General features: G+C 36.6%; 1 protein-coding gene across 1 annotated transcript in view; it reads left to right on the top strand.

Annotated features, from left to right (window-relative positions):
- Positions 1 to 12,323, top strand: part of celsr3 (cadherin, EGF LAG seven-pass G-type receptor 3) — a 44,626-nt gene that overhangs the window by 11,611 nt on the left and 20,692 nt on the right. Inside the window, exons 4-12 of the mRNA XM_079637734.1 lie at positions 2,358 to 2,695; positions 3,632 to 3,920; positions 8,470 to 8,692; positions 10,289 to 10,404; positions 10,534 to 10,622; positions 10,809 to 10,966; positions 11,086 to 11,249; positions 11,769 to 11,894; positions 12,038 to 12,207. Of these exons, the coding sequence (XP_079493860.1) occupies positions 2,358 to 2,695; positions 3,632 to 3,920; positions 8,470 to 8,692; positions 10,289 to 10,404; positions 10,534 to 10,622; positions 10,809 to 10,966; positions 11,086 to 11,249; positions 11,769 to 11,894; positions 12,038 to 12,207 (1,673 nt within the window). The remainder of the gene's footprint in view (positions 1 to 2,357; positions 2,696 to 3,631; positions 3,921 to 8,469; positions 8,693 to 10,288; positions 10,405 to 10,533; positions 10,623 to 10,808; positions 10,967 to 11,085; positions 11,250 to 11,768; positions 11,895 to 12,037; positions 12,208 to 12,323) is intronic.

Raw genomic sequence — 12,323 nt, 5'->3', positions numbered from 1 at the left:
AAACAAGACTTTATTTCTTACAGCAGTTCAGTCAAACACCTCATCACTGTGGAAAAACTACAAATATTTTGAGCTAAACTGTAATTTACAAACAGTACATGCAAACACTGTTTGGTGTGGTGAGTCAAGCAGGATTAAAGGATCTTTAAAGATCTTTTTAGAATTTTACCTTAATATATGCAGTCTGTATAGCTGTTTCTGCATGTAAAATGTCTGCAAAGTTTTAAAGATCAAAGTGCATGACAAATAAAGTTGTCGTCTCCTAAAAGAAGGAATCGCTTCTGAACTTCCGTAATGAGTTGTCAGCAATTCCAGCCTTACTTCCTGTTACATATCTACGTAACAACGTAACAAATTTGCATAATGCTAGTCTCTGATCTTCAATGCTACCTGCGAACAACGTCTACTTTAACCCACGCTCATTGTATTTATACCACTGCTATTTGTTTTGTACCCTAAACTTAACACGATTTTTTTTTTTTTAAGTAGAAGCACTGAAATTGCACACTTTACCTTTTAAGAATGTCAATTTGTTATAAATTTGGGTTATGGATTAACATGGCAGGTGTGGTTGAGTAGAAAGCATGTTTTGTTTCTGTCTGTGTGTTTGAGAGAGAGAAGTGGGGGATGGAAGGTGTATTTTATGAGAAATGCTTATCAGCATGAAAGGTATGACTTTTAAGTGGATGACATTATGATCTAACGTCTCTCTTCCACCCCTCCCCCCTTCATTTTATCTTCTGTGCTTTTATTCTTTCCCATCCTTGACTCCTTACCAGCCTCCAGCAGCCTCACCCCAATCTCTCTCTCTCTCTCTCTCTCTCTCTCTCTCTCTCTCTCTCTCTCTCTCTCTCCCGCTCAATCTCTGCTGAATCATTTCCTCTTTTCTTCTCTTCTTTCACTCAATTTAAATCGACTTTAGAGTGAACCATATTCATGCACTTAATTGCAAAGACATTTTTAATGTATTCAGGGGGGAAAATCATTCAGAAAATGGAAAAGCAACTGTGAAAATGTCATAATTGTTGTACAAACAGCAAGGACATACTGAATAACACGATTTGGAATTGGACTGGCAGGGTGTTTGTGGTACTGGAGTATCAAAGCCCTTCAAACACTAGCATGCTTCACTGGTCACTATAATGATAATAGTGCAATGGTGTGTATTTTCAAACTCACAGCCCAAAAAGTGGTGCATGGTCCAAAATTAAAGCCAGTGGCTGTAATATTTAAACCCAAACTATTTTTACCCTCCAAAAGAAATATTTTATCCTCAAAAGAAAAAAACCCAATTTAGTACCATTTATGTTTGATTGCATTGGGGCATTATTTTCATGATAATTAATCAAATTTCCATCAACTGTCATCACTTTATTACAGATCAACGTCAACATTGATATATGATTTAAATATATAATTTATACATCATAGTTGTATTTGTTGGACAGTATTTCTGTATCGTTTTACAGTAAAAAAAAAAAATGAAGGCGTCACATTAGCCAAAATTTAGCCTACAAAACCAAGCAGCTGTCTATTGGTCAATGCTGCAAATTTATGTGGGAAAATAATGCAACATCTGCATGGGGAAATGTTTGCTTTCATGCGAAATGTTCGATCATGTGGATTACAATTGAAATTACTGGATTTCACCCGCAAAATGCCGCTAGTGGTAAAGGTTTCCTCACAACATGAAAATAATACACAATGAATGAAACACAGTAATAAATGAACCTGGTTTTAAAAATCGACTACAATTTCTACGTACAAAACATAATGTCTGAAATGTAATCTGGACATGTTTACATTGGGTACACCCACACATTTTCTGATCAGTCACAAAAAACCTTGAATCTTTTCATTATTTTCTCTATTCATCTTTCCAGTTTGCTCTCTTTTCTATTCTAAACTGTCTGTGACTGTGTATACCCAAAGTTGTATGTGCATTTGTGTGTGTATGAGCATAAAGTATGTGTGCATTTGATGGACACATGATTCACTGCGCAGCATGTTGCTTATTTCACAGTCAGTGAGCTGTAGATGAAATCACAGGCTGTACTGACACCGACCCGACTCACTTCATGTTGAGATGGACCTCTGAAGTAGTACAACTCTCACAGCAGCATTAAAATGTTTCACATTACAACAAAGTACAACATAGACTGTGACTATCAGAGAAACTAAAGTGATGTTTTGATAGAGCTGTCAGACATGTTCTTATCACTTAACTTACAAAAAGTGATTTGACATTCTGCTTTTACACATGCTGTGATACAGGGCAAGGCTTGTCATTTTCATGCTTATTATCTCTCCTTAACTCACTTCATCTTCCTTTTGTCTCCTCTCTGTGTGTTTCTCAGATGGCATTCACAGCGTCAGCGCCCAGTGTGTGTTGCGGGTTCTCATCATTACGGAGGAGATGCTCAGCAGCAGCATCACTGTGCGACTCCAGAACATGTCCCAGGAGCACTTCCTGTCCCCGCTGCTCACTCACTTCCTGGAGGGGGTGTCAGCAGTGCTTTCAGTCTCTCCTGATGATGTGTTTGTGTTTAACGTGCAGCCGGATGCAGATGCAGGAAAGGTGCTCAACGTTAGTTTCTCCGCGGCTTTGCCGGGAGGGCAGTTTTTCCCATCAGAGGCTCTGGAGGAGCAGCTGTACCTCAACAGACCTAGACTTAACACCCTCGCACATATGGAGGTAAGACAAACACACACACACACACACACTCACACACTCACACACTCACACACTCTCTCTCTCTGAGGCCTCATGGAGTATTTAGACATTTAAACAATATTTAACGTATGAATTTCATTCTATTAGATAAGGAAATACAAATCTTTTTTTTTTTTTTATAAATGTCATGTATCTATAATTTGTTTGTCTTTTGTTAAGGCTGCATTTATATAATAAAAGAGACATTGTGAAATATTAATACAATTTAAAGTAATTGTTTTCTATTTAAATTTATTTTAAAATGTATTTTTTTCCTGAAATTTGACATTTTCCTGAAAGTTGAAATTTTAGCACCAGTCTTCAGTGTCACATGATCCTTCAGAAATCATTCTAATATGATGATTTGCTAATAAGAACATTTCTTATTATTATCAATGTTGAAAACACTTGTGCTGCTTAATATGTAACCGTAATACTTTTTTTTGTTAGTTTTTTTATGAATAGAAAATTCAATAGAACAGCATTTATGTTTATTCTTTACTGTCACTTTAGATCAATTTAATGTGTCTTTGCTGAATAAAAAAAAAATCTTCCTGACCCAAAACTTTTGAACGGAAGTTAATTTTTTATGAAATAAATAAACTTTTCAAATTGACAAAAAGGTAAATCTAAAGTTATTTATTCAATTCATAGTTCAATGAAACAATAAATTAATTTAACTTAAAAAAAATGTGCAATTACAAATTTATTTTCTTCATCTTTTTGCCAAATACTTTTCTTTATCCATTTGCCAGTTGTTGTTTTTTTTTTACATGAGAGCAACCAATAAATGTTTGACTGAATTTTAAGGCATGCTGAATATATTGATCATTTATAATCTCCTATAATTTTGGGGGGAACTACACACACAAGTTCAGACAAACGCTTAAAAGCACCTTTTGTTGTGTATTACGGCAGGTTCTCCCATTTGATGATAACGTGTGCTTGCGTGAGCCATGTCAGAACTACATGAAGTGCATCAGCGTCCTCCGCTTCAACAGCTCCGCTCCCTTTATCGCCTCCCCTTCCACGCTGTTCCGGCCCATCCATCCCATCACAGGCCTGCGCTGCCGCTGCCCGGCCGGATTTACCGGAGATTACTGCGAGATTGAAATAAACCTGTGTTACTCAAACCCCTGCATGAATGGAGGAGTGTGCGCTCGCAGGGAGGGAGGCTACACCTGCATCTGCCGAGAGGATTACACAGGTGAGAGTGGGATTGTGTGTTTCAGTGAGAGATGTGTTATTGTGTCTTTCTAGATGATGGGGAGTCTTGCAAAGACTTGCGAAAGAACACACTTTGCGGTTTATTCTGGCCAAGAATCGCCCACTGGTTTACACTGCCAAAACAAACAGTAACATTTCAAATGTGCACTAAAGTTGGCTGTTGGATGTACAGTAGAATGGTGAGAATCATGTTCATACTGCCCAACAGACTGCAACGGATCCAACAAACCCAACAACTTTTGGCATTTGATGTTTCTTGGTTAGACAGGAAAAGGATAAACTATATAGATTTGATGCTAAGAGTAGGACTGGGTATAGACACAGATCTTTTAATTACATTCCAATTAGGTTCTGATTAACAAATTAGTTAACAAATTCAATTTAATTCATTTTCAGATATGTCAGTTGTAATGTCCATTTTGTATATATATATAGTATGAATGAAAGAAATTCTCAGCTAATGCTTTAAATTATTTAAGGAACCTTTTTACGTGGTAAACATATGAATTTACGGTAATTAATAATCTTAAAACAGAAGAATATCAAAGTGCAGTAAATGGAAAAACTGTTTGTACAACAAACACGTGTGTTTATAATTAAATAAGAAATACCAGTTTTGCACCGAAAGCAGGAACATTACATTTACAAATGGCCGCGCCTTCTCTTACGTAAAAAAATAAGGGGTTGTAACTTTTGGACTTCAAATACTGGTAAAGTAATAAATACGGAGTCTATACATAGATTTGTTTTGCTGAGGGCAATCAATCTTGGGATTTTCAATATTGATTATTGAGTAATCATCTAGTTTTTTTGAGATCGTTCAAATGAATATCACGATTAATGATAAAATCAATATTTTAACCCAGCCCTGGCCATGTGCGCCTCCAACGTTTCCAAATCCAGTTTCTAGTTTTTCTAAAGAGGCACTCGAATTGTGCAGCAGCCTGCCAATCCAACATTGCCAGTTTTCTGTTCAATATGCATCAGATGGCCAGTGAAGGGTCTGTGAGCGATCCGTGGGCGCACCATCTGATGCTGAGACTAGACGGTGGTGGGGCCTGGTGGAACAGCACAACTGTTAACCGTTTGTTTTTCAGTGTGTGTGTGTGTGTGTGTGTGGCCATTGGGGTTAAACAGACCTAAACTCTCAGCAGTGAAGTCATTCTGAAGTTAAATGAGCAACTCTTACAAACGCTGCAGTATGAGAGAAAGTGACAGAGAAAAAGAAATCCAACGGAAGGATGAAAGCAGGGGCAGATGCAGGATCCCCCCGAGGGCCGTACCATGCGTGTGGGGGTTGGGTAGGGTGGTTTAGCCCAAGAGAAGAAGAATAGCTTTGATGAATTAAACATCATTTTAACGAAGGGGAGAGAATACATTACCAAATAGTCTGGATAGGTACAGGGGAGTGGAGCGAAACAGAAAGAGAACGAGAGTGGAAGAAAGAGGGTGAAGTGCTCTTAATAGTAAGTTAGGAAGTGAACAGCTGGAGAAGAGAGAGAGAGAGTGAGCACCAGACACAAATATAAAAGGACAAAAGTATCTAGAGACTAAAGATAGAGAGACTAAAGATGGAGAGATATTTGTAGAGAGGGTTTTAGCCCTTCCCTGCTGGTTTTTAAGTGATTTAGAGTCAGCTGAGAATCAATGGAGATTTGTTTAAGTGTGCGCTGGTGTGTGTGAGAGCATGTGTGTGTACTTAAAAGCTCACCTTTTGTCCATGTCTAGATAAACGCACTTGAATGCTCTTTGCTTTTATGTAGGTGAATATCATGTGCTATCACTTGTGTTTGTTGCGGATATGTGAAGAAGACAATTCTATTTTTTGTTTTTGGACTTTAAGATGAACTTGTATACCTCATTGTTAACTGTGAGAATGTGTTTGTATTTTTGAGTTTGAGCATGTTTGTGTGTGCGTGCGTGTGTGTGTGTGTGTGTGTGTGTGTGTGTGTTTTCTGTCAGTTCTGGTTGAGAAGTTTAAAGAAATTACTGTTGGTCTGTGTGTCAGTAAGTGCTCTGTGAGCAGGAGCAGTCAGTGTGAAATGTTTTCTCAGAATTGCGTGTGTTCATGTCAAACAGTCCATATGGTTTAACTAGGGCCAGGAGCGGAGGAGAAACACTTTGAAAATGGAATTGGCAAACATGTTAAATAATAATAAAACATTCTAAAAGCAATTTAATTAAATTCTTATGATATTTCTTGCAATATTGGAACACTCTTTCTTTTACATTCAGCACCTCTACTTACAATAAACTATATAATTAAGCAGAAGATCATTTATGATAAAACTAGATTTAAAAAAAATTCAAGACAAACTTTAATTAGTAGTTTAAAAGTTTCATAAGTAGTATCTCATACAGACCGGTAAATAGATATATTACTATGTTAGGGTGATTCTGAATGATCAACATATTTATTGTATTGAAATTTGCCATGATTTTATGCTCACTGTCTGTCTGTAATAAGCACATATAGATCAATTGCCAAAAAAAAAAAGTAGGCCTAGCAAATTATTAAAAATAATTTAAATATCACACAAATTGTATTTATATAAGCCATGACAACAATTTATATTACTTCATGTAACATTAAATAATGAATATAAGGTTTTCTCTTTTATGAAATATATTAATTATATATTTTAGTTGGTAATATATGTGAGTTGGTGTTCAGGTTTCAGGGATTTTTCCTGCTTCTATATTTTTATTCTGGGCAAAGCGACGTATTTTAAGTTGGCTTTTGAACATTCAGTGCTGCTGTCAAGAGGAATGTGCACTTAAATCCTTTTCTCTTTGCATGTGATATGTTTGTAAGCTATGATGAATATGCTAATTCCTCTTGTTGAATATGCAGATAACTCTGTCTAAGTAGCCATAGGATAAAGGCTGGACTGAGCTGCTTTAAATCTGCAAGTCCATGTGTCTTGTGGGTTTTGGTGTGTGCGTGTGTGTGTGTGTGTGTGTATGTGTATGGCTGGTTTGTATTCATATTGAGCAGTTGCTGTAGTGTAAACATTGATGGTTTGTTTGCATGTGATGTGTATCTGTCCATATGTGCGTCCTGAGGCATTTTGCTGTATGTGTGTATATTTCTGTAGTGGGTCAAAGTTTGAAGTGCTTTTAAAGGCAGTATTTTCATACTCCCACTAAAGGGAGGCTGAGATGTCTACATGTGTGTCTGTGCCAGAGGTTTGTACATGCATGGCCATTAATGTGCTTTATTTAACCAGTGCCAGAGGCTCACCACCAACACAATGCTGGAACATCACAATGCCAGAATTTGGCTCACATTTGGCTCAGCAACATAAAGCCTAAGGGCAGGATCTGCTGATGTTTCAAAACCCAGACAACAAGCTGCTTTATGAAGGAGTGTGTGTGTGTTTGTCTGTTATTGGTCCATTGGGGGTTTCCCCGTCTACAGGTTTTTACAGAGTTTATACACATTGCGTGTGTGTGTGTGTGTGTGTGTGAGCTAGATCCCTGCTTATATAGTGATGGTACAATTGTTTAATTATATAAAATTATTTAGAACAGTTACTTTAATGTTCAGCTTTTTAAAATTTGACATAAAGCTGTGATAATTGATTCATGGATCAAGTAAAAAAAAAAAAAAATGGTAATGTGGTTTAGTTCCATTCACTCCCTATTCCCAGCATGCAATAGGGCATGAATAATTATTAGGATTTCATTTTGGAGTGTTTACCAGTTTTATTTACATTTTATTGCCACATTTGGTATTGTTTTGTTCCACCTGTAAAATCAGATCTGAATGTGAGGGTAGCGCTTTAAGCGCACTAAATGATCGAAGAAGTCTGACAAGTCTGTTGTTTTACTGGAAGATCAAGCTATTTTTAAGAATTATTTTTGGTGTCTTTGCCTTGTTCTTAAAAATTACAAGCTCAAAATGTTTCGCAATAACATAAAAGATTTGCATTAATGATTTATTCACAACAAGATATACCGGTAATAACAAATGTATGTTGCACAATAACATGCATTTAGAAAATGGATTCCATAGACTTTCATTTCATGCCGACTTGAACAACATTAATTAAACAAATTATTTTAATAGGCATTTCAATAGGCGCGTGTTAAAAAATGGACAGATTTTGAGTCCTGAGAACTTGACATTTTAAATAGTCAAAGTATTTAGTAAAGAAAATTGGGATGCCTGATATTAAAATCTGGCCAATACCAATAAGCCATATAATTTTTTTATGCTACGGCCAATAACTGATACATGTAAATGGCCGAAACTAAAATTATGAAGTATTTTGTCTAAATAAATCAAAATAAAATGCTAATGCTACAACTGAATTTATATTAAAATATATACTAAAACGGATATTTCTTTTGATTTAACAGTTTACATTTAACAGTGTTATTAAATTATTAGGGTTTTTAAAAATTATCTTCAAAATATCAGCACCTAATTTCAAAGATCAGCATCTAAAGATCAGCCAAATTGAATTGAAGAAGTGTCAATGTGTGCACGTGTATATTTGATGTGTTTTCTCTGTGTGTCTCAGGCGAGCGTTGTGAGTTTGACCGGCGTGCTGGACGGTGTGTGGCAGGCGTTTGTCGTAACGGTGGTACGTGTCGTGAGCTCTCCGGAGGGGGATTCAGGTGTGAGTGTCCTGCAGGAGGTTATGAGAAGCCCTACTGCTCTGTCACCACCAGATCCTTCCCGCCAAAATCATTCATGATGTTCAGGGGGCTCCGTCAACGGTTCCACCTCTCCATCTCTCTCTCGTAAGTACATACATGGACACGCTGCGTAATGTAAAGGCATGTAGTCTGATCTTTAGTCATGTGTCAAGTCCAAAACTATGACAGAATTTTTTTTATATATAATTTAGGATTTTTTCTGAGATAGGAGAGATTAATTTAAAACAGTAAAAATATAAATATATTTTTATATTGTATGAATGTATACATATTTATATATCATAAATTGTATTTTCCCCTCTGTAATCTATTTCTTACATTTTCTTTTCTCTCTTTCATGCTCTGTTCATGAGAAAAGCTCCTTAGCACTCTTCTTTCATCCTGTTTTTTTCTACTTCCCCTTGTGAGTGTTATTTTCTGGTCACGTGCTTGATGTGATTGGTCAGGGTTTGGTTGCTGTGGCACAGAGGTAATATAATGGATGTTTGTTGTAATCTCCAGGGTGACTAAAACAGAGCTATTTTATTTATTAATATGGTCAAATATCAACACATCCAGAAAGGGCACAACCTTCTCTCATCTCCCTAGACACGCCAGAATATGAAATCCTTCTCTCTCTCGGTTAAAGCCTGGCCTCTCTGCACTGAAAGATAACCATTGTGGTACAGTGTGCAATTTACCAACTGGCCATGTCCTATAAAAACTCTTTTAAATCTAAAAGTCTTTGCTCAGGATAGCGTAAACAGGGTCCATCTCTCTCACAGCTTAGGCCTTTTGTCAGCGTTTTGTCTGGACCAAACTAGTGCATTTGTGAATTTTTGAATGCTTTCCATCCAAAGGCATTTCAGCTATACATTTATGTATCAAAAAGAGATATTATTATTTTGGCTTTCATTTGGCAATTTAGTAGAAATGAAATCGCAATTTCAAATTATTATTTATACAAAAAATGTTTTTAACATGCAGTCAGTGAGTTTTGCCTTAACATTAATGAATCTTATTTATTTATTTATTTATTAATGTATTTGTGGTTAATAATTAATATTTTGTATTAATAATTAATCATTTTATTTTGTTTTTATTTTATTTTTAATCAGTTTTTATTTTTATATTTTTTATTTATTTAAAGTTTTAGTTATTTTGTTGTGTGTTTTTGTAATTTTTAATAGTTTTTAAAATGAGGTCTATTTAGTTTGTATTAATTTGTATTCCAGTTTTAGTGTTAGTTATTTTAGTACATCAAGTTAAACTAAATGAAAATGAGAAATGTTGCTTTGGCAACTAGTTAAAATAAGTAGAGAATTTTTATTTTATTTTATGGGTTTAGTGTATTATTATTAAATAATAACCCTGGTTTAGAATGCATAATGTAATTTAAAAAACATGATACATGATTAATAGCTTTCTCTAAAGCAATGTGAAGTAAACTCATAAGAACCCCTCAGTATTGCTCTACATGTGCACACTTTTTGACTTGAAAGCTCTAATGGATATTGTTTGCTGATCCCCCTGCCATGAAACCGTCCCATGTTGACTGGAAATTGAGTTCAATTCATTTAGAGATCAATTTCTGCTGAGTGTTCTTTAAGACAATTTGTGGGCATTACATTATTATACACTCTAAATGGACCTGTTCTGATTCATTCCAGATCTTTGATGAGCTTTAATTGTGTTTTATAGGTTTGCCACATTGGAAAGTAATGGTTTGCTCTTCTACAATGGCCGGTTTAATGAGAAGCACGACTTCCTTGCTTTGGAGATACTGGACGGACAAATGGTTCTTAAATACTCCACAGGTAAAGAAGAGTGAATGTGTGTGCTAAGAGTTTTACAATAAATCCTGGACCCATCTATGGTCCAAATGTGGGATTACATAATATGAAAGGGTTGCGGTGTGAATTTTGTGAGTCTGTCCTTTTCCACAGGTGAGTCGTCTACTCTGGTGAGTCCGTACCTGCCTGGTGGAGTGAGTGATGGCAACTGGCACACCGTTCACATCCATTACTACAACAAGGTGAGAAAATGCTCTGGAGAAGCTGAATTTTCATTTTTGGGTGGACTATTCCTTTAAATATTAAGTATTCTTCTGTTACTATGGATTTTTTTACTATTGAACTTATAACGTTTCCTTATATTCAGAATGTAGTTGTGTGCTTTGTGTTTGTGTACTTATGGGGAAACATTTGTGTATGTATCCTAGCCAAAGCGAAGTGTTAGCGGTGAGGTTCAGGGTCCATCGGATGAGAAGGTCGCTGTCTTGAGTGTAGATGACTGTGATACGGCCGTTTCTCTGAGGTTTGGCACTCAGCTCGGCAACTATAGCTGTGCTGCACAGGGGAGACAGACCAGCAGCAAGAAGTGAGCGTGCACACACTCACACATACACATTTATGTTCACATTGCACATGTTGGTTTCGCTCAGGAAAACTCGTATAGCATTTCTCTCATTCTCTCATTCTGTATTGTTTCTCTCACAGGTCTTTGGATCTGACTGGCCCGTTGTTTTTGGGTGGAGTTCCTAACCTGCCGGAGAATTTCCCGTTTGGTACAAGAGAATTTATTGGCTGCATGAAAGACCTGCACATTGACAACAGACCAGTGGACATGGCAGGATTCATCGCTAATAATGGCACTTTACCCGGTGTGTGTGTGTGCATTATGTGATGATAGTGACGTTCTGTTTCTCTGTAATGACATCAGCATACACTACCCCTCAAAAGTTTGGGATTCCACAAAAGTATTAAGTAGCACAACTGTTATTTACATTGATGATAATAAGAATGTTTCTTGAGCACCAAATGTGACACTGAAGACTGGAGTAATAACTGCTAAAAAAATAATCACAGAAAGAAATTACATTTTTAAATATATTAAAATAGAAAACAGTTATTTTAAATTGTAATAATATTTCACAATATTACTTTTTTCACTGTATTTTTGATCAAATAAATGCATCCTTGATGAGCTTAAGAGACTTCTTTCAAAAACATGATAAATCTCACCAGCCCCAAACCTTTGTACGGTAGTCTATACTTCCTTTTGTGAGCGTTTGTGGTCATTTTTGGCCTGTTATTGTCTGCTGTCATCGTGATTGTGCTGTAAATGTCTTTTTTTTGTGATTGGCTGCAGCATTTGTGATGTAATGTTCTGTCTTTATTAGGTTGCAGCGCCAAACTGCCTTTCTGTAAATCAAACCCGTGCCAGAATGGCGGCACATGTCGGGTGAGCTGGGAGACGTATTCCTGTGACTGCCCTGTTGGATTTGGAGGGAAGGACTGCAGCTTAGGTGAGATCTACATAAATGATTGCTCTGTTGATCTTTAAGTGAATCTTAAATCAGGATGCTAGTATCAAACAGGAACTATTACTAAATGTTAATGTCATGATGGCATTGCTTATGATGGTAATGTTGGAATGATACTTTCACAGTGATGTCCCACCCTCACCGTTTCCTTGGAAGCAGTGCACTGTGGTGGGACCTGAAGAATGAGGTCACCATCACCACACCCTGGTACATGGGCCTGGTGTTCCGCACCAGATCAAAAGAGGGAGTTCTCCTGCAGGCTCAAGCTGGACAGTACACCAACTTGATCTTTCAGGTATACTCACTTATAGAAATGCATGCAGGAAGGAAAAGAAAACAACTAGAAAAGCTTTAACCCTTTCAAAGTTATGGTCTGTTCTGCATCTCATTACTAATAAGAATTACTTTTAA

The sequence above is a fragment of the Phoxinus phoxinus genome, assembly GCF_949152265.1.
Source record: "Phoxinus phoxinus genome assembly, chromosome: 15".
NCBI classification, from domain to species: domain Eukaryota; kingdom Metazoa; phylum Chordata; class Actinopteri; order Cypriniformes; family Leuciscidae; genus Phoxinus; species Phoxinus phoxinus.
Note: the sequence above shows the minus strand (reverse complement) of the source record. Positions and strands in the feature narration are given on the sequence as shown.